The sequence below is a fragment of the Lagopus muta genome, chromosome 3, assembly GCF_023343835.1.
Source record: "Lagopus muta isolate bLagMut1 chromosome 3, bLagMut1 primary, whole genome shotgun sequence".
NCBI classification, from domain to species: domain Eukaryota; kingdom Metazoa; phylum Chordata; class Aves; order Galliformes; family Phasianidae; genus Lagopus; species Lagopus muta.
In genome coordinates this window covers 39,703,127-39,727,808 of record NC_064435.1, presented here as the reverse complement: position 1 = coordinate 39,727,808, position 24,682 = coordinate 39,703,127, and the positions used below count along the sequence as shown (strand labels likewise).

The 24,682-nt window shown below is 39.6% G+C and overlaps 1 protein-coding gene across 6 annotated transcripts in view; it reads right to left on the bottom strand.

Annotated features, from left to right (window-relative positions):
* The window catches only part of PCMTD1 (protein-L-isoaspartate (D-aspartate) O-methyltransferase domain containing 1), a 43,068-nt gene extending 19,362 nt beyond the window's left edge, over nucleotides 1–23,706 (bottom strand). Inside the window, exons 1-3 of one of the 6 annotated variants that reach the window (XM_048940579.1) lie at nucleotides 23,481–23,706; nucleotides 5,112–5,539; nucleotides 1,016–1,118 (exon numbers count right to left, since the gene is read on the bottom strand). In XM_048940579.1, coding sequence (XP_048796536.1) covers nucleotides 1,016–1,118; nucleotides 5,112–5,418 — 410 coding nt within the window. In that variant the 5' untranslated portion in view covers nucleotides 5,419–5,539; nucleotides 23,481–23,706. Of the gene's footprint in view, nucleotides 1–1,015; nucleotides 1,123–5,111; nucleotides 5,540–22,603; nucleotides 22,680–22,930; nucleotides 23,043–23,164; nucleotides 23,276–23,480 lie in introns of those variants that run through there. The other 5 variants (XM_048940580.1, XM_048940581.1, XM_048940582.1 and 2 more) reach the window with 5 other exon arrangements.
* Between the last annotated feature and the right edge of the window lie 976 nt (nucleotides 23,707–24,682).

The following is a 24,682-nucleotide window of genomic DNA, read 5'->3' as shown; positions in this document are numbered from 1 at the left end:
AATACAATTAATTACAGCTAGCTCTACGATGACTCTACTTCAAGTATAAGAGCCTTCTTTTATGTAAAAGAAGAAAAAGGATGGTCTGTTGTCAGATGAAAGTTCTAGAAGTTTGGTGTAAGGAAAAACTAGACGGAGTTCCAACTAAGAAAATCAAATGCACAGTAGTTCTTAAAAGATATTACAAAGGCAAGAGGATAAAAAGAATTTTCTCTGCTCCCCTCTGAGCAAGAGAAGATGGGTAAGGACATGCAATTCTTATGCTATGAATACAATTTAAAACATTCTTCTGAATTTCCAGCAGCTACCTTACAATTACTGGTAGAGAAATTACTATCCATGAAGAGTTTTCACACATAATAGACCTAGCTGGAACACAGTTTTCCTTTTTGAAAGGGCAGAGAGGCCCAAGTTCTGCATTCTTATGGACAACTTATAAACTAATGAAAAAAATGGTTTAGGAAGTCAAACAAGTAAGGTTCAAAGCCTTATAAAACTGAGATAAATCAGGAAGAGCAGGTGGTGCCTGAGCGCAGATGGAGACTCTTAAGTCCACGTCTTCAGGTAATAAACAAATACAATCAGACATTGAGACCAACAGATGCAAATTAGAAGTTAACTGCGTACCAAAAGATGCCCAATTATGTAATAAGAACTGACTTAACAGATACAAATTGCACTGTAAAAGACATCCGCATAGTACGTCATGTATATATGCATGTACATGTAGTATATACACGTGTGTGCATGTACACGCATTCCCAAAATGCAGCAAGATCAATTTTGTGAAGTACTACGCAGCAAGAATAGTGTCACACTTCAAAGCCTTCTTTCCTAAGCCTTAACTTACCTTGTGAACTAGACCGAGAAACTGAAGTTCTATGTTGCAGTAACAAATACCGTTTGCCATGTGTGATGCCATTCTTCTACTTCCCTCTCTAAGTTTATGAGCAATGATGTGGTCAGTTAAAATAAAAAGTTGCTGCAAAGTGAACCAGACAAATGAGATACTTACTTATCAAAGCTATCACTATATTTTATGAAGCTCTCCAATTTTTCCTTGGCATATTCTACCACATCTGAATGAAGCTCTATTCCATGATTTATCCCAAAAGGTCCTGTAAATAAAAACAGCAGTTTCTTTAGTCACAGCTCAATCACATAGAACAAAACTGTACTTTTGCCTGTGAAAGTACTAACATCACATAAACACTGAATTCTTCAAACACACTAGGCAAAGATATTTTTGTATCTGTATTACGGATGGTTAAGAGGAAACAAAACAAGGTAAAAAGTCAAAGGATGGAAAAAAATATAAAGAACAGCAATAGAATTGCAGCAAAACAGTTTTATATAACTAATTTTTCATCGTAAGGATGCAGAAAAGCTTGACTTACTACAGACTGAACAACTTCCTTTTCAACAAATTATTTAGTTGGAAGACAACAATAATTATGATTTAGTTCATACTGTGTTCTTCAAATTTTGAAACGTTTTCTTAGTTTCTGACAATTCAGAGATTTTGTATTATATTCCCACAATTACATCTGCTCTATTTTGCAGAAGTCTGCTCCTGTTTTAAAGATAGCATTTAACTTCCACCTAGAACGTGGCAACTGGCCACATTATGTTCATTCACCACAATACTACTACAGCTGCAGCACTGATTGATCCTGCAATCAAACCCAAGTACATTTCCAAGTTCATTTGTATGCTAGAAGTTAAAGCTATTTTCCAGGAACAAGAAGAAATCATGAGACACTATTATGACTACTTTCTACATCAGGAAAGTGTCTGAATCAGTCACATTCACTGTGACGTTTCTATATTTAATATATAGTCAATAACCCAGATACTTTAGTCACTGGAACACAACTGGAAAAAGAGAGAGAAGATGAAAAAAAAAGCAAGCAAATATCAATAATATCAGAAAAAAATTAAATTTGTATAATCTATAATTCTAAACCTTGCTTAAGTATTTAGCTCAAAGATATTATTCCAAAGAAATAGTTTTCTTAAGACACTAATTACAAAAAACAGTTGCTAAAAAAATTTTTTCTCCAACATACCAAAACCTACTGTACATCACTAAAGTGATTACTAATGACAGTTCTTAACATAACACATCATACCAGATAAAATAAAACCAAGCTATATGCTCTGCTCATGAGACCTCTCTAAGGTCAGTCAAGAGGTAGATAGATCTTTCAACTTGTGAAAACACATAACTCCTGCTGACAGCCACATCTATTTAAATTTATCATCCATCGTATTATAAAAGATACCTCTTACGGTATCTTTTGTGATGTTTATTTAATGCTCCCTTGCACAATAATAACCTACCACATTACTAATCAACATAGATGCAGACCATTTAATGGTCCCTTGCACAATAATAGCCTACCACATTCCTAACCAGCATAGGTACAGTCTTGTAACATGCAGCAGCATCCAACGCATGCTTTCTCCTATTATAATTACCATGCCTTTAGTCTCATAAAATAGAAAAACACATTGATGCCTCCGGTCCCAAAATTACTCAGTCCTTACAATACTCAATTTTGAAGAAAAAAAAAAAAAAAAACACTAAGGAACTGTAAATGCCCCAACAGTCTCAAATCTGCGAATGCAACATAATGTCATGTTGTAATATACCGTATTACCCATAATTTGAACAGAAATACAAGTAGATTCTATTCTTTCATTAGTAAATTTGCAGATGCCAAGGAGTCACTCATTTTAAAAACCAGAAACCAACTTCTCTGTTACTCTCCAGACTGAATTCTCTTTCAGCAGAATTCAACCGCTGAAATATAATTCCACCATCTAGTTTGAACTATGTATTTTAATAGCATCAACAGTTAATCTAATCTATTTAGAAGTTTTCTTTTTCACACACCACTATACTTAGCAGTGTAGTGTATACCACTTCCAAAATCACTTGCTAATTTAATCTCATTTTGATGCTGACAGCATGGCAAAAACATACCCACTACATTATCAAATTGGAAGATACCCACCTACTGTCAAAGAACACATGGTTCCCTGTTACTATTCACACTGTACACTGAAAACTGTTTAAAAACAGGTGGGCTTTTAAATATACATACACAAGGTCAGCTCCAAAAGTAACACCTTCCATTTTATTACGTTGGCCCACAATGACAGAGGCAGATATCAGTGTTATGTCAGAGACTGAACCTTCCCACCAATGCTCTGCTTTGTTGCTGTGAGACGAATGGCAGCAGAGGAGCAGTCTGACATGGAAGTGCATATGAAGCAAAGGTGCATCACTGAACTCCTTCATAGTGAAAAAATGGCTTCCACTGACATTCACTGATACTTGTTGAATGTTTATGGAGACCAAACAGTGGATATGAGCACAGTGAGGTGGCGGGTGGTGCATTTCAGCAGCAGTGACAGGTCATCTCTGTTGGTGCAGATTGAGAGCACTGCATGCAAACTCCTGTTCATCGCTGGCAAAAATGCATAGCTAATGGTGATGACCATACTGAAAAATAGTGTTTTGCCACTATTTGCTCTATCAAGTAGCTTGATTGTCCTCTTTGTATCTGTTGTAGTTTCTATGGAAATAAGTAGGATGTACTACTTTTGGCGCAACATACATATTTATCAGAAGCATATTCGTTTCTGCTCCTTTACTCCGTCGTTTAAAACAAACACTAAAATAAGGAAGAATTATTATACATAATTAGTGATCTTATCAATGGGAGCAGAAAATAAGAAAATGAAGTACTATGGAAACATGAGAAGCTTGCTTCCAAATGTAGCTGAACAGCTACTGCTCCAGTCTCCTCAGCACTACTAAGAATATATCAGCACCTGAGTTGGAAACAAGGAACAGCTGTAGCTTAACTGTGTTCCTTAGGGGGCTGTCAGCCCATCTAATGCTCAAAGACAAGTCTTTTCTCTCTCTCTCTCTTTTTTTTTTTTTTTTTTTTTTTTAAATACCACATATAATATTCTGAAAGACAAGAACTCTGGTTGATAGGGTCTAGTGAAGGAGCATTCAACAGGTAACCAAACACCATTTAAAAAAAAAAAAAGGTCAAGTACATCAATACAAGTGCAATATACATAACATCTTGAACATCACAGCTCAGGAAGAATACTGAAAGAACAAAGCTTTACACAGAGCAGGGAAATGTATGAATACTATTACACAGGTATTCTTAGCACAGAACTTAACTCATAACTCATATTAAACAGAAACACCCTCCAAAGCAGGTATCTTCAGTTTAAATTTTTACATGTTAATGAACATAATTTCTGTTTCTACAAGGGAACAGTACCTTTGCCACTGCATTTATTAACAGGAACAAAATACACTGCCAGAGATGCCAACAAATGAAGTTAGTTACGTACGTATTAGGGACAATTTCTTTACGTGAGAATGAATGATAAAAACTGAAATCAAACCAGCTTCTCACATTTCAGATTTGTGTGTCTATCAACACACGCAACAAAATGCCCAACCTGCTAGAAGGCTTTCTTCAACAAATAACATCCATTTAATAGTCACTAAAATTGCACCTATAAGAACTATGTACTGAAGTAGTAATATAATGAAATTCATATGTAAAATAAAAACAATTTTTAGCATAAATGCTTTGTATTCTAAGTATCATATTGAAGTTAGAAAATTAAAGAATTTTTTCTTCTAAAGGTAGGTTGTTTGCACATGGATGGAGACTTAATTTTCAATTAAGTTTCTTCAAGAGTCATAAGGCAACATAATTTATATTTCTTCCATAAATGGCATAAATATGGTACATATGCAAACTAGAACTTCAGCCCTCTGATTGTTCCTCTGTGCTTTTCCTTTCTGAGCAATGAAAGGCTGTTTCCTCTCGTATTAAAATTCTATGCTACAGAAATACAAGCAGAACTTCCTCCAAAACGCTCTGTGAAATGCCAGTGGACAGAAGCATCTGTAGATAATATACAATATTGTAAAAAAACATACATCAAAAATCCAGTTTTGTGTATCATTATTATTACTTTTAAGGAAGTGCAAGTTCTACAAGGCTTGTATAATATTCTAATTATACGCAGTGGCAATGTATTAAAATAAATATTTTCAAAGTTACCTAATATTAATCCCACCATTGTACTCAAATACCCGGTTCCACTACCCAGATTTAGAAAAGATAATCCAGGCTGAAGCTTCAGAGCTTCCATGACTTCAGAATAAATGCAAGGTGCTGACAAGTGTATATTTCCATGCTTCCAGGCCAAGTCTTTATAAGCATTGTCCCTGTATCCTTCCAGATAATAATCACCACGATCAATTGCTCTGAAGGCTTGCTCCACACTCTCAGTGCGGATATATTGAGCTTCTTTCAAGTTATCAATTAAGTCATCATTGTCTTCTCCAGCACTCACAGCTCCTCCCATGTTGAATTTCTATGGTGATTCAATTAGTTTGCAAAATACATCAGGAGGAGAGTTTTCTCAAAAGCATTTAGTATGTAACAGATCCTTTGTTGTTCTTTCAAAAGCACATCACAAATGAATCCTAAGGGGAAAAAAAAAAAAGATATAAATTTATATAACTTGAGTTTTTAGAAAAATAAATCAACAGTTATTAGAGGGTAATGAAACACTGTTTGCACTGGATCACTTAGAGAACTATTATAGTTGGACATCATACACGGTCAAAAAAAAACATCTGCCCTTCAGATTTGTGTCAACACAATCCAATGGTTTTCAGCTTAACTTTAATATTTCACTGTCTGTCTACATTAGCAAGCACTACATTTGTGGGGCCAACCAACTTTGGACTAGCTCTGGAGCAGTTTTGAGAACTGAATACCAAACAGCAGATGAAGCATAAACAAACTTAGTTGAATTTTAAAGAAACTGAGCTAACATGCTCAAAAACCAACGGTGTAGTGAAAGACAAAGCAGGCAGTTGGTAATGACCGTGAGATGCATTTCAGATATTCACTTGTGCGCTGAACCACAATACAAATGTAGAAAACTGCACTGTTCTGGATTCAGCAACTGGGAACCACACTGAAATCCTCCTAAAGGATCTAAAGGAATTAAACTTGTACCATTTCTTTAAGTACCTAGAATGTTTTATTAGCTTGCCAGATTTTAAGTGACCAGAAAGTTTTAGGAATTCTGCATAGAACGCTCACTTCAAAGTAACTCTTTCAGAATGGTATTTTATCCGCAGTTATGACATTAACCATTGCATTCTCTAATGCAAAATGTTAACATCCGGATTTGTTATGTAAATTATCAGCAAAATAGGAACTGAATACTGGAGAAAAAAAAAAAAAAAAAACATTTTAGATGAATAGCTTACCTAAAATGAGCTAGTTACTAATATTACTTACCATGCCATCTCAACCAAAATAACAAAAAAAAAAAAAAAAGAATCTTAGTCCTTCTGCCAATTAACTTCCCTCCTGTCTTTTACCTAGTTTTATTTGTTGAACAATACATCAAACATAATATACAACCCAAGTCTGAACACGAGTTGTTTCTCCCAGTATTTGGGAGACTTTTCTCAAGAATAAAATATTGTATTTCAATATAAAAGGTAGACTTGGCTATTTCTAAAAGTATCGTTCCAAAGGTATAATCACAAGTAGTATGTTAAAACACGTAAAGAGGAACATAAGTGTATCAGGCAAGTAGAGGTATTAAATTGTCTCCAATTAATAATAGAAGGATTTGTGAAATGTTTTGATAATAAACCTTGTAATCAGAAAAGAACAGCCTACTCAGTTCCAAAGGCAAGGGCTTGCTGAAAACTCCCAGAGGGAAGCAATCTCCAGAGATGTTTCCCTCACAGCTACCAGCCCTTAAATTAGGTCAGGGAGGGGTGGACCCCAGTTCCACCCCTTCCAGTACATAGATGAATTGCTTGCACCTGTGCACCCAGAGGTGGACGCACCTCTTCACCAGGAGCTCAGTCACTGGTTCAGGCTATGACCTATAAGTTCCCTTCCAGTATTTCTGAAGCAAATGTAACCTTTTATCAGAAATTACTCCAACACAATCCACCAAATTCCTGTTTTGTAAAAGCCCATCTGTACTGAGCATGACACCATATGGCATTAGATATATACTTGTTTGACAAGTCTGGGTAGGCTGTCCAGCTGAGTCTTCTCCCAGCTTCTCACCAGCAGGACAGCATGAGCAACAGGGAAGATCATGTCTCTGTGTAAGTACTGCTCAGCAAAACATAATACAGTGTCATTAACAGTATCATCAACCCACAAAGCAGCATCAAATGAGCTACCACGAAGAAAATCAGCTTTCTTCCAACCAAAAATCAGTATAACTAGTTAAAATTAATAGCTACTAAAACAACAGCCATCTTGCCATCCCTTCACTCTAAGAGATTCTTGATTGCCCTGAGAGATGCAGTTCAAAAGATTTTTAACTAAAGGCAAAAATTTGATTGCTATGTTGAAAGATGAATGCAGCTGCTAAAGTTAAGAAACATCACTTTCAGCCCTACCTGCAGAATGCATTCACTGCCTCATGCCAGCAGATGGAGAACTTCACCAACTCTGTATTCCACTGCTGAGCAAGCAAAACAAAAGAAAACCACTCTGAAGAAAAAAAGCCCTTTCTCTCAAAATAAAGCCTTATAGTTTCTGTGAGATAATATCTCCTGTTTCACATGAAAGTACTTTGCCACCAAAAACATTTGCTAATTTCAAGACAGTCACTATAGTAATACATTTAATTCATTTAGGTATTGTCTAATTTTATGTTCTTGGGATTACCCAACAGTAAAAGTTAGTTACTACAGTGGCACCACACTTTCAAGTGATGACACGCATTGAAAACACATCAAGTTATGGTCTTTTCATGAAAAATGAATTATTATGCTATAGAGAAATATCCTGTTAAGGCATAAATACTTCCTTTCAATGCTTGTTTATAAGCTTTTTCCTTATGAAAGTAAAATTACTTGCTTCCAACAGAAGAAAGAGACACACAGTCACGTTTTCTATTTTGTTAAATACGGAAAAGAAACCATCCCACACGTTTGTTTGGTAGACACAAGAGGGGAAAAAAAAGGCAAGTTAGTCCAGGTGCTGTGCTTCTGACAGCTGACCAAGGATCAAAACAAGCACAGTAGAACACGACCTGGTAAAAGCAGTCTACATAGATTGCAAAGCTTATAGAAAGCATTCCGTGGAGCGTACAGATACCTAAATTGCAGCATCTGCAGATGCAGAGCATAACTAACATTCTAGTTACTATTTTACATAAAGATACAGAGATCATAAAAGAGAAAGCTGCCTAAAATTAATGAAATGCAATCATTAACTTTAGCCTTAGAAATCCCTGGAATATAGTATCCAAAAGAAATTATAGTTTAAGCATTACAATGTCAACAAAGTTTTAAGAAGTTCATTCACTGATTAAAACTAATTAAAAATCTATTTCTCACTCTACATGATTTAAAAATTTCTACAAGTTTACCTTAACATTTCTCATACCCACAGTAAAAACGAAAGGTCAACAGTTTTCAGCTTTTGTAAAAGGTCACATAACTGCTGAACAATACCTTTGACATGCATCTAACTTGCTGTAATCAATTCCACTGGAATTCCTCATCTTAAGTATTTTCTAGTTTGGTTAACTGCTTGGGGTTTTTGTTGTTGTTGTTGTTTTCTGGGGGCAAGGGCCATGTTTTTTATTAAAAACACAAAAACAAATACTGTCACATTAACTGAACATATGTTCTTGGGCTATGTCAATCTAAGAAACATTAACGAGCTTATTTTAACCATAACGTGAGCGTATTTTAATTGTTTTACATGCCCTGCACTCCTATCTGAGAAGTCAGTAACTGGTACAAGCTTTGCCAAGCTTTATTTGCCAGCTCTTAATAAAATTCTGCACATTTCAAAAGCTTTGTAAGTGTATTTACATTTTAGATTAATTCCTCAGGTCAGTAAAGCCCACACACTTGTCTTAGACTGAATACCACATAGGAAAGTTATTCAATTAATTTGATAGACAAAATCTTGCCTTTTTCAGATCCATACAATATCAAATCTATAGCATTTTGTAATATTGACATGTCCTTTAGCCCACCTTGACTGTTACCCAGTCTCAAAGGATGAAAACCAAAACGAAGTATAATAGATGTCATTACCCATATTTTCAAGTCTGCTCCTCAGAACTAATGCATTCTGAGAAAATCTTACTGTCATTAACATACCATCTCTGAAATTCTCTCATCACACTTTGGACTGCAATGCTTCCCTTGCAGTTCAAAGGGGACATGCAAAGTTTCCTGCTGAGCCTTCCTTCTTCTGGGGAAACAGCACACAGAAGACATAAAAACAAACCACAAAGCTATTAATAAAATTAGATGCAGGAGCCAGCTGTTAAATTTGCTGAAAAGCGTTTCCCCTACAAGAGGAGAAAACTAACCAGACACAACACAAAGCACTGAAAAAAAATATGTCCATTTTACAGTGTTTCCTCACGGCAGAAGTTAGCAACTTTAATCTCATCAGCAGATGCTTGAAATTTGCTGGGCAGCCAAGTACTAAATCTGCTTCTACTAGAGTCAAAGTAGTAAGAGAAACTGATAGAAATGTGATTGTATTTTGCCTGTTCTTGTCCTCTCTAATGACTCTCTACGAGCAAAGGATTCCATTTTCCATTTATCTTCCCCTGTTGTATCAAGTATTACAGAAGTGCCATTAGCAGGGGCAATTCAACTCCAAACCACAGAGAAATTACAACACTATTTTCTTCATCATGCAAAGACTAGAGAAAAATCAAAATATGAACTGTGTGCTAGAAGCAACTGTAATAGATGACAAAAAAAAGCCAGAATAGACAGTCAGATACGAAGACTGAAGTCTTCATACACGTTTAGGAACTTCTGTACTCATGTTTTCTCGTTAAAGCACAACTAGAAGCAACGAAGTCTAGATGTTCTGGCAAGAGTAACTGCTAATTGAACTGCCCTCTTCCACAGCTATTCTTTTCTCACTTCAAATTGGTTAGAAAGGAGGAAAATTGTTTTTATGGTACAGTAGCATACTGTCAGTAACTTAAGGGAAACTAGTAGAAAAACCTTTTTTTTTTTTTTTTTTTTTAATCTAGTAGACTCATCTCACTCAAGAGCATTCCCTCCTAACCTGCTGTCCATGTAGATCATTTCAAGAAACTTTTCAAGTTCAACAAATACAAAAACAAGTATGGTCAATCCTCCAATTTAGTACACCACTCACAGCATACTTCAAGGTTCTTTGCAATAGAGCAATGGAAAAAGGAACAGACCACAGGATTAAAGCTAAGCCAAATGAATGTAAACAGCTATGACTACTGACTTAACCTGAATTGCATTGACCTACTTGGGCAGACAACGTTTGTCAAGTCTGGTGTAAGCTTAAACCCTGATCAGGCCTTCAACAGATGTTTATGCACGTTTCCAGGTGTGCCCTTACTTTCACTTTCTTCCTTCTTCTCCAGTCACCTGCACAACTGCATATGGTATTTGGTGTGTCCAGAAGATGCACTGAGGCTCGTGGCTCCACAAATGTATGACCAGTGATAAAGACATCAGTGCAGATTTCATAGTAAAGTTACTTCCACCTTCAGAGTTACACAAGGTGGTATAATTTTTGGACCATCTCTGCTGTTGAATACACTCAGTGTATACATTCAGTGAATTTCTTTTTTTTTTTTTCCCCCTCTAACTTTCATAATTTGTTTTCCCCTCCTGTGAATTTTTTTTTTTAATTAAAATTTTTTAAAAATTGAATTTTGGTGATTTTTCCACCTCAAAATTTCTCTCCTTTCTCTAGGCTGGGACACTTCTTTTTTCACTGTTTTCTTCTAAACTGGCCTATTTCCTCACCTGAAATTTGACCTACCCTCTTCAAACAGTGACAAGATTGAATGCCAAAATAAGCATTTTCTACACACAAGTTCTATGTGCCAGGCCTGTATTCAGATTTGCTGATTAAGATCTGAGAATTCATTCCTTCATATAGTAAAGAAAAATCCCAATACTTCCTGAGTGTAACTCTGAATTTGTGGTTTACCACCATAATCCAATTCAGTTCTCTTTACTGCTTAAAATCTAGATGACAAAAAAGAACCCACCTCAGGCTTCAGAAGTTTCTTCTTAAAACAGTTTCCCAGCTGTGACACCACAAACTTGCTCTGAATGCCTACTTTGAAAGAAATGAATTCAGTGCTTCCACAAATTCAACAATGCAGACTGTAGTACTGGGGTGAATTCCCAAGTGCAGCCTAGTTCCTGAAATTTGAAGGTGTAGATCTGTACTAGAAGAGTACTAAAGTAGCTCTATATCCTCAGAGAGGTAGCCCTCAACTGTGGTCTCTATTTCAGTCTGTTTATGAGTTGTCACTACGGTTAGAGACCTAGCTCCTGTTTTCACATCCTAGAATATCCTCCAGGCCCCTGAATGACCTTTCTTAATTATAACCTGCAGAAAGACAAGAAACCTGTCTCGCTTGCCTAGTAATGGACTAGAACAGCATGACACACTTTTTCACAATATATGGATAAGTAGTATGTCATCAAAACAAATTTGCTACCCTGACACTTACCATTAGCAGTCAGCTACACATCAGTTGTTATAGAACAATCTAACAAAATACAGATTAGTTACATGCATACCATGCATAATGAGGGAAGGTCAGCTACAGCTTGATCCTGATGTTTGCATGATGCTGCATAAAGTGATCTCATCTCTGTGGAGCGTAAGATGTCCCAGAGACCAGGCGAAGTCCCAGAGGAGTACCTCAAACAACATGTCAACTTAACTCAGTGCCCCAGTGTGACAGAGAAAAGCCCTGATCCTTCCATCCAGCAGAGTCCTCGCAAAAACCCAGCAACAGTTCTCTTATAGTGCAACCTCTTTGAAGGACTCAGCTCCTGGTTAAGTGTGCCTACAGCTCCCAGGTTACAACTATTTTAAGTCTATCAAGTAAAAACTGGAAGGCTATTGCTTTGTATCATACAGACACTCCGGAGAATCTAAGACTCACAGAAACAGCAGGTATCAGATAATGTTGGCTTCTTCACCAGCAAGACTAAATCATCAGGGGACTTCAGAAGGTGGATATGCATTCTCAATGTATAAAGATGTCTGACAGTCATTGAGTTTGTATTTGCACCTGTTTTTTTTTTTTTTTTCTTCCAGAAGAAAAACTGCTGTATTTACAGAAATTAGCAAGTTAAAAAAGGCCAGGCTGCAAAACTCATCACCACAACAAACAGCTCTGCTCAACAATATTTAACAGAGAATACTCCTTGCAAACAGGCTTATAGAAGCTGAAACAATCAAACATGAAATGTTTTAAAAGCAAGCATTTCTCTTCATGAAAGAAAATGTTTAAATTTAGTTTGTGGTGATGACAGAAGGTAGCAAACCAGACACCATAAAGTAAAGTGATACTCCTTCACCTCTTTAAAGCAGTCAATTGCAGAAGGAAAAGGGTATACACATTTCAAAATACAAAGCAGGTTTAGTACACAAACTGAAACAATCTCCTGAACTTTTAACACAAATGCAGCTTCTGCAGCTACAGTCTTAAGTGGATCAAGTCACAGAATCACAGTTCATATAATTTTCAGTAGGATAAATGTGGCTTATGACTGAAAATTCACTACTTCAGCTAGTGCTAAAGTTCAAAAGCTTATTGTGCATAAACATTTCAAGTTATTTAAATAACTCACTTCCAGCAGCAACAGAACAACATAAGCCTGTTGCCTTTAGCAAAAGAAAATAGAAATGAGGTCAAGAGTAAAAATAGAAGACGGTTACATTCCTGACACTTGAAACCTCATCTCAAAGCTATGTATTTACAGCACTCTCAAAAATAATCATAAAAATCAGCAATTCAACTTGAAGCATACTATGAACATTTGTATTTTGCGGTCTTCGGACGTAATTCTGAATAGCATGCAAAAACACCATAAACAAATCAGTACTATACTATCAAAATGTTTACTTTCACAGCCTAAGAATGTCAAGTTGTATTATGTACCCCTCCATAAGACGCTGCATAAAGAATTTCAAGTTTTGATCCTGTTTATTAGATTCTTAGAATGGTGCAGTACAATACAACAGCATATTTTAAGCAGCTACTTTATTACTTGGGCCCGTAATCTTCAAGAAGCATGTATGAGCACAGCCTACTCTTGCATCCTGCCTTTCATCATCAGTATTTCACTACTACCAGCTTCCAGAAGCACCACACTGGATCCACTCATTTTTTGAAACACAAATGGTTTTATATGCATGCTTATTCACACCTCAATAGCAATTACTTAAAGGCTCAACCTCGTCCATAACAAACCTATGCTTTTTAAGATGTTTAATACCTACTTTATATGGAGATCAACTACCCCATGTGGTTCTTATTAAATCACCGAATTACTGCAATGTTCAAGATCTACAAATAAAGTATGAACTGAATGTATGTTATAAATCTACCCAAAAAAAGTCCCTATGCAAGTGCAAGAGCTATCCAGGAAAACAAAACAAAATTCAGCTCCTTATTTTATGAAAATTAGAGCACTGGTACTATCATCGAAGTCCATTATAAAAGACTGTTCCACAAACTTTCACGTGATTGTTCTAGCATTCTCCCTGTTTCCATTTAAAGCACAAAGCCACGAACAAGAACAAAAGCACACTAGGAAATGCAGTATGATTTCTGTAACAATATCACTTTAACTCAACCCTATATAGCCTAGTAGCCACTTCTACCACACATTTTCAACTACACTTGCAAATAATCATACCAATTATTTGACAATACCTATCAAAGTTAATCCTGTCAGGTTATGTAATAAAAATATTTTTGCTACACAGAGGAGCAGGCACACTATCAGGCAGGGGAGCCCAACCAACCAGCTTGCTGCAGTTTCTCCCAGGGCTCCACCAAGAGCCATTGACTGCTCCACCTCATCCATCACTGGGCCTCCCCATGGCACCTTGAAGGTAGAGAAGTGGTACTGCTTACAGGGCCTCACATTTATTGAGGGAGACAGGGGAACAGCATATGGGAACTGCACCACACTTGTTATGGAATGTTTAAGGAAGGAACAAGAAGCATTAAAGGGGTTGGGGAGAAAATACAGAGAGCTAAGGTGATAGAAGGACAGGTCACACGTTAGCAGGTTGCTGTCAGTGTGTCTTGCCTGTCCTGTCTTCTCACTTTTTCCTAACCCTTTGTTCTGAGTATAAGGCTCTATTCTGCATGTACAGAAGTCTTAATAGCAGCAACTGGGGCCCATGTGGCAAAGGGTCATAGGAAACAGTGTGATCCCTGGTTTCAGAAAAGAAGGGGGTAAGCATATGCAGGTCATGTCACAAGGAGCACCAAACTGGACTGGCCCACAGGTATGTGAGGCCACCTGGGAACCACGGGTAGGGGTCAGTACCCAAGCAGGGTAACTGGAGGAGTCAGATGCTGGAGAGAATGGTCTGCGCCTAGTGTTGGAGAACCTCAGGTGTCACAGGTAGAGGACTCCTGATAGATGCGTGCATACAAAGACACAGGGAATAAGCAGACCCAATGGCCCATTATAGGTAGAACAGGTGTCTAACCCCAGTAACTGAGCAATCCACACTGTATGTATGCATGCATTTCACAGAATCACAGAATTGTAGGGGTTGGAAGGGACCTCCAGAGATCATCAAGTCCAACCCCCCTGCCAAAGCAGGTTCCCTACAGCAGGTCACACAAGTAGGCATCCAGGCAGGTCTTGAACATCTCCAGAGAAGGAGACTCCACTAGCACTTTCCATTAGCATTCAGCCTAACCATCCAGAAAGAGCAACAGGGTAAAGCAGTTGGTGCTGCCTGTACTCGCACTAAAGCTGTGTTTTCTGCCAGTGTTAACACATATGTGCAACTACGCATTTATGTATGCATGAGCTCAGGGCTGTCTTCTGAGAATACACACACACTTCTGGCCATGGGTGCCTAAAATTAAGGCTCAAGTGACAGACATATCCAGTCCCTAACTTCCCAGACTGAATGCTGAAACTTAGTTGTAAGTAACGTCTGATGACTTCTTGTTTGAAAGTAGTAATTCAAATGTTATTCTAACATTCACAAATGCAATCTACCCAAGTCTACTCACTTGAATTTTCTCAAAAGATGGCATCACTAGCAGACAAATCAAACCCTATTCTGTTTTGATGATGGCAAATGTCTTGCCCTCTTTAACATCCCAATGCTTAATGCCACTGAGCATGGCAAAACAACATGTGATCAGTGCCTAATTATATATCTGAAGGTAATACTCATTCCTTACTGCCATGAAAAACTGAATCAGGATTAAAGTTCTACTGCAAGAAAAAAAAAAAACACACCTCTATGACTAAGGAGACTGTTTCAGAAGGAAACACTTTGATGCAAGATTCTGAAAATATAGCTTAATAACAGGTACCTACATCCAGTAAAAAACTGTGACTGCTTTCTGAAATACAGTGACATTACACTTTTCATCTAAGTTCCAACATATTTTAAAAGCTTGTATAAATTTAGAAGAAACTGATTTATGTTTGCTTTCTAAATCATACCCTAAAAAGAATCTCTAATTAGCCACATTCTATGTTTGGTTATTTTTAAGATTTTGTGTTTGCTTTAAGATAGCTATAAGATTGTTTCTTCTTCACTTACTCAAGTATTAACAATTCCTTTAAGAGCACAGAAATGCTTTTACTATGGTGCTGACATTCATTTACAATAGTCAAGGTTTAAAGCATTCTTTTGAAGGCAAATGACAAGGGAGAAGCAGACAATGGGAATCGTTTTACAACTTATTTGTTGTATTGTTGTTTTGCATATCCTACTACTGTTTTAATCCACATAGTCTAAGATACTGACAAGCTTCTATGGCTAAGATCACAAAATTAAAATACATGTTCCCAAAATTTGAACTACTAAGAATTCAAACTTGACCAAGTTGACCCAAACCGCAAATAAAGCCCATTAAGTAGTCAGTACTTTGAAACATTCGACAAATAATTACCTGTCCTTTACAAATATTCTGACCTACTTCTGATCTCTAAACAACTTCAGGCACACCTGATTTTCATAGCTCTTAAACATTATAAGCATTGAACAAACACCCCCACAGCACTTCCTTAAGAGCCAACACACATAAGCACATTTTTAACTTTAACGCATTATAGTTTTATTTCATCTCAAGATAAGAATTAAGTACCATTGAAAACATGGCTCCAAAGTTAGAATTTACCTATGGGACTAACAGCAGGTGCAGTCTAGAGAAGGATTTGGAGCTTTTGGAAATGCCTTAGTGACCATTACAAGATATTCATACAAATATTTTACCAAGACAAGGAAGTTCAGAACCTTTTATTGTTTGATGTAGCAGCTATACACTGGGACATGTTCATCCCCATAATCCTACCCAGTCAAATTGTTACAGATATAAGCACAGGGGTTTCACCTGACAGAGGTGTAGTTTACAGATGTAACACAAGAGGCTGCTACAGTCACATAATCTGCCTTAGTTATATCACGAACAACCCCAGTTTATCGAAGCTAAATCCTACACTGACTTTCCTAAGAACTCAGCTACTCCAGTACACATCTTAGAATCTCAGAAAACTCGACAGTAATGAGTCTTAGTTATAATTAACTGAGGTAAATAAGAGACTTAAAGCCTATGGGATTTGTAACGCTGCAAACTGTCAGCTCCACAGAAATTATTAAAAAAGGCTCAGCAACTGGTCTGTCTCCTCCTTCCAGTTTCACTGACCTGACTGCGATTACACCAAATTTAGAGTTTGTAGAAGAACACAGCAATGCTTAAGAAAATAGACAGTAAGTGACTACACTGAATGAAAACAGAACCACATTTCATTCTCAAAAGGGTAAAGAGGAGGACAGTTTTGAAAATAAACAGCAGAGTCACATGCTGCAGCAGAAGAGCCAGCAAATCCCACCTGCGAGAATCCAATATCAACAACAAGAGCTAACAAGAAAACTATGGGCCTCAAGATTTTCCAAAATAAATCAATTCCTTCAGTGATACCGACAGCCTGATAGAAGTATTCATAGCATTCCTGACTACTTGAAGGTATTAGCACTGCAAGATATTAACCTTTTGCTTTGCTGCTGTCATTGGTGGATTAAGGCGTTCACTCTTTCAGCAATTTACATTTCCATGCATTTTAGCTGTACCTACAACTAAAAAGTCATGTTGAAGATATCACTATCAAGACAGCGGCTCCAACACTCTGCATTCAAACATTTGTCAAGAATCACAGAATCACAGAATTGTAGGGGTTGGAAGGGACCTCCAGAGATCATCGAGTCCAACCCCCCTGCCAAAGCAGGTTCCCTACAGTGGGTCGCACAGGTAGGCATCCAGGCAGGTCTTGAACATCTCCAGAGAAGGAGACTCCACCACCTCCCTGGGCAGCCTGTTCCAGTGCTCCGTCACCTCACTGTAAAGAAGTTCTTGCGCACATTTGTGCAGAACTTCCTATGCTGCAGTTTCTGGCTGTTTCCCCTTGTCCTGTCTCCACTCACTACTGAAAAGAGTCTGGCCTTGCCACTCTGCCCCCCACACCTTAGATATTTATAGAAACCATATATAAAGAAAACCACATGGTGATTCCTGAATTATCTGTTGAAAATAATAGTACAGAAATAACACAAATTCTCAGAATAGTAACCACTTCTCATTTTCTCCCAACCACAATCCTAATTCTTCTTCCAATGTTAAAACAACTGCTTATAGGAACCAAGCTTTACATTTGAAACAGGGATACCACAGACATGTCAATCTGTGTGTAACTTACCAGCTGACCATTACCACTAGAAGTTCCAACGATTTCATCATTCAATATGTGGAAAACATATATATAATGAACTTGGCTCATCTTGGAGAAGCAACTTTTGTGTTACTTTTAAAATAAAAAGATATGAATAAATAACGAAGAGGTCATCGGTGAGACATTCTCTTTCAAATTTAGATCCCTTTCACTTCTGAAGACAGAAGTTGATTTTAAATGCTGTTTGTTCTGCTTTAAGATTTTTACTGACACAAACATTTAGAACAGTAACATTCATTCAGACACATGTATTCTGTATCTACTGTACTACTGCATACCACCTCTCAGTACATCTTAAGCTACTATTATATATGTAAAAAACCTGATTCAACTGTTCCTCTCATCTTTAAGTCTAAATTAATAGTTGTAGACAACAGCTAAAAAAGCTTCCCAATGACAGTCAGATGCCACCTGCTGGAACATTACCTGCTATCACTAAGTTGCTGTTGCTCATCCTGAACAGTTTTCACAATTGCTTAATTCACTGCTAGAAATATGCACCTATCATTAAAGATTATAATGAGCCAGTTGTTAAAAAAATATATATATATAAGGAAGGAAAAGTCCTTATTCACAAAATTAAAAAGCAACGCTATTTAGAAATTATACAAATAAAAGTTTTTGCAATACCAATAAACTGTTGATACTTGAGATGAGATTCAGGTGCTTAAACACAGACCTCCAGTATTATTTCAGATGCTCCTGCTAACTCTGGGCTACTTGGTCTATGACACTGCAACAGCCGGTGTGAAGTAACAATGGACACCTCTTCTGTATGATTCCTGTCCTTGCAACGTGATTTAAGACCACTAAGAAGCACTCCAACTGCATACAGAGTCGTATCTCTCAAAAGGAACACGACAGTTGGATCTGGAAAAGGAACCACATATGTACTCTAAGGTGTCATAGGCCAAAGAGGCCTAATAAATAAAGAACCCAGAGGCACTCCAGGTTCTATGAATAGGACCAAATATAATCATTACACTGCCACATGACTGGATGGTTGTGTGTGCATGTGTACTTTATGTGCCTGTATATACATAAAACAAAAATATGTAAAAACAATCTTCAGTAAAGCATGCCTAACAGCAAGGCTACCTGGATTTATCCTCTTTTTACTTTCTCTACCCCCTGCTCCCACCCTCCCCCTTTTTGCTGGAATTTCAGAAAAATGTAGGCCTTCAGTAGACACTGTCATACCTAAAAGCTTCATGCTGACTACTCAAATAACGATACTAAACATCTATTTAAAGCTGCTGAAGGGTAAGTATCTTTCCATATCTGAAACATGAAGCTATTTTCATTACAAGCTTTCAGGCATTCCATTTTGCTAACAAACCACTTGCTCTCTAAGACCAAGTTCAGCTCTAAATCCTCACTTAAAAACAGTAATTCCACTTGTCCTCCAGAAACACAGCAAATCACATTAAGCATTTGGTTTGCAGCATTATTCTGAGCAAATACCTTTAGAAAACTTGGAGCACTGGTTAATGCTTAAGGAACTATAACCTTCAATAGTTAGTCGCTTAAACAACACTCCAAATACCCCTAACTTCCTGCAGCTCATACAACATAACGTTCTCCATTTTGAACTAAACTTTAACACCCTTTCTTCACTAAATACTACGCAAAACAAAGATGAACTCCAAGATTAGCTTTCAATAAATGTATTTCTAAGTAGTGGGCTCCGAGCTCTTTCTCTGCCCCAAGGCAGCCCTCTAACTGGAACAGCTTACTCCCCATTCATGGCCACCTCCCCTACCCAGAACTCCCCCACCAGAGAACACACCAGAAAGTGCAGAGTTGTCACCATGGTGACTTCCTGATGTCACCTCTGAACTATTCTGGGGCTGCAGGGTGTTGGTGTTTTGTTTTGTTTTTAAACTGCCTTATGATTACTTCTAAAGTACTGCCTTCCTCCTCACAATGAGGGATGGCTTATATTTTCATGTATCAATTTAAAGGACTGATAACAACCCTTGATAAGTCACCTATCTATTGCAGTCATAATCTAGTGCTTAATCCAGATAAAGGTATCTTCACTTTCAGTTCACTTTTGCTTGTTACTTTCAACATTTTCAACAAGCTTCTCTTCAGAAGTGGTATACATCTTGCTGCTGAGATTTTTGAGAATCCAAAACACAGTTGTTGGGATTTCAGGCTCCCTGTCACAAGTTAACATCACTGCCAACTTTGCAGTAGAAAGCTTAACTCTGAAACCAGTTGGCATGATGTACCAGAAGGACAAAAGGAAAAGAAAACTAATACTACTGTTCTGAATGGAAGCCAGCTAATTCTTCAGTCCCTGGCGGAGGAATAAGACATTTAACATCCTGAACTGCTACAGATTCTGTCTTTATTCTGTCTTTATTCAAGGCTCAGGAAGTCCATCCCAATTTTCTTAAATGCAGCAGCAGCAACTGCTGTAACAGCTGACATTCAACAGGCCAGAAGCCTCTAAATAATATATTGAACACACAAGTAAGCCCAAAAAGAATTGGAGCATGGGAGCTATTTCCAGATGTTTTAACACAATTGTATCCATATTATTTCACATGAACTACTTTACTGTATAGAACTCCATAGGAGAATAGGGAAGAAATGGGATAATTACTTTTACAAAACAGACACATTAAAAGAGCTCTCCTTTAGAAAAACCCACATCCTTGCTTAGAAACTGATTCAGTTGACCACCTTCTGACTCTACTGGAAGACCTCTAGAGTGCCTTTAGGCAAGTCACACTTTTAACTGTTCATCTGCAAAACACTGGGAAGCATTCTTCTCACCTCCGAATTTACATTTTAAGTAGGTAAAATAAAGTAGATGATAATCAATTATGCTTGCACCTAAGACTACCAAGTGCAGCAGATTTTGAGCCACTTCTCTTACACAGAGATAACTACTGATCAGCAAGAGAATTGCTTGCAAGTTCTATTATTCTGTTCTACAGAGTAAAACAGTAGATCTGTGAAGCCCTTACTGACAAGGAGAATAACATGGGGAATGAACAGTTACATGTAAAGATGTTTCTCTTCCAAAAACAACTGTGTTGTCAGCTGTCCTTCAGCACACAATGAACATTCTCATCAATTTCAGAATTACTTTCAACGTGTTTGTTTTTCAGGAGTCTTAAAACTACTGGCATAAATGTTTTTCTACGCAGCCTTTCAGAAACTTGTCCATGTTGAATTTTGGGAATACATCTGAAAGAAAAGAAATGCATTATCAATCATGTTTCGCAATAGGAACTTGAAATTTGGTCCCTGTATTACTGTTCTTTGAAGTTTGTCCAGAAGAGTTACTACAGGCAACATGCCCTTTAGAGACTTTCACCTCCATCAATATCTATGCTAAGCTTAACTTTAGGCTTTTGAACTCACAATATTTTAAAGCAACAGCTCACCAAATTTACAGAAACGCAGCCAGACGGCTGCTCTGGTGCAGCCCAGAACAAGCATGGAGAACTACAATGCATGTTTGGTAGTTCAATCCTATTATTAGACTCTTGGGAGGCAGAAGCCTCTACAAAAGGAGCAGCTGCAGCTTGGGGTAGTCATCAACAATGAAACAAAAGACTAAGGAATAAAAATGACCAATTTGGCAACATGAGGGCTATAAAAATGGCAAGATTTAACTAATAAATCTAGTATTTCAAAATAACAATGGACTGTTCAAATATCTAGATCAAGTCACAATAACAACATAAAAGAAGTTTGAGGTTGGATGAAAAAATCCACTGATAAAGCCAATTGAGAGAAAGAATGACTAAGAGTTTACTGTGAAGATCTGAGACAATGCAGGGGAAAAGAGCCTCTACCTGCACAAATCCAGAGATAACATTTGGTTGTTCTGAGTGCAAGTTCAGAATTAGCTCATCCATTTCTGCAATTTCATGACACACTCTTCACTGCAGAGCTCCCAACAACATCTAATTGTTTCTCTTTGCATATCTGAGGCACATTCACTGCTGTCAAACACATCTGGCTATATGCCCATCTCCATCTGAAGCTCTCATAGCTTTCTGAACACAGTCAAGTAACTTATGTTCCTGGTGTTACATGATCTTTATTACCCAAAGTCAGTTAAGACACTGATAGATCTTTGACTCATTTGTCCACCTACACACCCAAAACACCTCTCAAACTTCTCCAACAAATGAGGCAGGAGTTCTGCTGAAAGCAGCTCAATTTATACAAGCTTGACTCATTCCAGAGATGGTCTGCTTAGGGCCCAGAATAAAGTATGAGTTGGGGGAGGAGGGGAAGGGAGGGGCGGCAAGTATCACATATTATAATTCTTTTGCAAGTATAGTGAATTACAGTTACAAAGGTACTCTCCCAATGCACTCTTGTTATCTACCAACTTAAAGCATAGATTTTTCAATCTAGAAAAGCACTTCATTACACAGAGTGAACAAACAAAAACTGGTATCTTTATTAATCTGTTCAAGTGCTGACTGCCCTCATCCGAGCATCCTCTCTGTGCACCTGAAAAGTTTACTGCTCATTACCAGAAGCAGCCTTGCTTTCTTGCTTAAGCGTGCAGCTCAACTGTGCTTAACTTTGACCTGTCAAACAGAAAGAACACTCACTAAGGACAGCAGCTGCGCAGGTCCTACTGAGTACTGCTAGGACACAGACACCTTCAACACACTGCAGCAGATCCATCTCTTCCCTCACGCAGACCCCCCCAAAATGTTTTCCTCCCTCAGGATGAATCCTGCTCACCACCCGAGTTACTTGTTCACACCGCAGGATGTTTCGTTTTTCCCTTTCTCCTTTCGAAGTCCGGGCTGCACAAAGCAGGCCTCGGCTACTAACTGCGTATCAGATAGATGCCAAGATCCCTCCCTCCACTCTCCCTGCACGGCCGCGCCGTGGCAGAGGGCGGCGGGACGAGGGGAGGAGGCAAACTCGGCGGCGGGGGACGTGTCGGCGGAGAGAGCAGCGAAGGGGGGAGGCCGCCCGGCGCGAGGTCCCGCTCCTCCCCCCGCCCAAGCGGAGAGCGATGTAAACAGAGCCGGGAGCGGCACAGGCGGGGAGCGGCCCCGTTACCTTTGCTCTCGTCCGCAGAGCCGAGCGCTGCCCGCCGGAGCTTGCGGGTCGAAAGGCAGCGTTTACGTAAAAAAACGCGTTTCTCCCCTCCACCCAAACAAAAGGAAAACACAGCGGGGAGGAGCCGGAGCGCAGGGACGGCGCTCCTCTCAGCCGCGGCCTTCGCCCCGTCCCGCTCAGCCCCGCACACCTGCGGTTTCCCCCCCGCCCCGTCTCGGGCCGCAGATCACGCACCGCACACGAGAGGAGGCGCCGGGGAGGGGGGACAGCGCTCTCCCAAACCTCTACAGGCGTCAGCTAGCCTGGGGCCCGTCCCGGCTGCGCGAAAACAACCTCTTCCCCCCCCCCCCCCCCCCGCCCAACCCCCACGCGCCTGCGTGCCAACGGACAATGGGAGCCGCAGTCGCGGACGCGGGGGGGGAGGAGAGGGGTGGTAAGGGGGGTGCGTTTTCCCTCACCCCAAACAGTCCCGGCTCTGCCATAGCGGCCCCGCAGCACAGCCACGGGGAGCCCCACTGCCGCCTCCTCCTCCCGTGCGCGGGGCACTCACCCGGTGTGCGGCAGGCACCCCGCTCAGGGCAGAAGTAAAGCGGAGGAGCGCTCCAGCCGCTCCCGCGACCGCCCACGGAGCGAAGTGAGGCCGGCGGGCCACGCAGCGGAGGGCTCGGCAAGCTCCGGCCGCTGTTTGTGTTGGTGTAAGGCGCCGCAAGGGGAGGAGGGGCCCCAACAGCTGAGAGGATGTAAACAGAAGGTCACGTGACGCCGCCGTCGCAGGCAGCCGAGCCTCCTCCGCGCCGCGGTGCCGGCTTTAAAGGGGGAGGGGGAAGCAGCAGCGCTTTGCTCTCTGATAGGTCACGCTCTGCGTGTCCGAAAGCCAATGGGAGGAGGGCGTTTAACGCTGTCGTCATCAGTCGCTAGGGGATGTAGGGATACTCACCGTAGCGCCCAACGGCCTTCTACGGGCCGGCCGGTGTCGGTCGGGGTCGTAGCGCCGCTGTCGCCGCTGTCACCGCTGTCCGCGCTGCGGCCGAGGGTCGGAAGCAGGCACGCTTCTGAACGCGGAGGAACGGCGCTGAGGGCGGAGGGGGGTCCTGGAGCGGCCGGCCCCGCAGGGAGGGCAAGGGGTGCACAACTTGTTAGGCCTGATGTTTGTAAAAGTGTGCAAAATGTATGATGCCCGTCTGACATCGTTCCACTTTCTCCGAGGCTGCTAATTCGACAGGATTTTGACCTTGCTGCGACAAGCTCAGAGGGAGAGTGTCACCTCCTCAGATCCCACTTGGGAAGGGCCTCCCGATCCTCAGGGAGAGGGCATCCAGCTCAGATGTGCCAGTCAATATACAGACAATATACAGTTTGTAGAAATTTAAGGCTACTAGATAAAAAACACCTGTACAGACGCTACAATTAAAGTTGCAACGTTGGTAACTCGGTGACATTTAAACTTTTTAATCTGGAGTGGTTTAAGCGTTGCAAAATGCAGCGGAGAGGTGTAAGGGTTTGAGTTTTAGCCAAAGTTTGAGTGCTGGTGGAACAGGATTTCTAAGTGAAAGTCCCGAGAAATGAATTAGGTAAAAACGTTGCTGGTAAGCAGCCAGGGATGAATGTCACTTGGAGGGCAGGGGAGGAGTGCTGATGCCTGCTATAGTGGCTGTAGATAGCTACAGTTTAAGGTGGAGGCAATTGCACACATATACTGGGGAGAGTTTCTGCTAAGAATGAGAAATAATTCTTTATTTTTAGTTGGTCAAG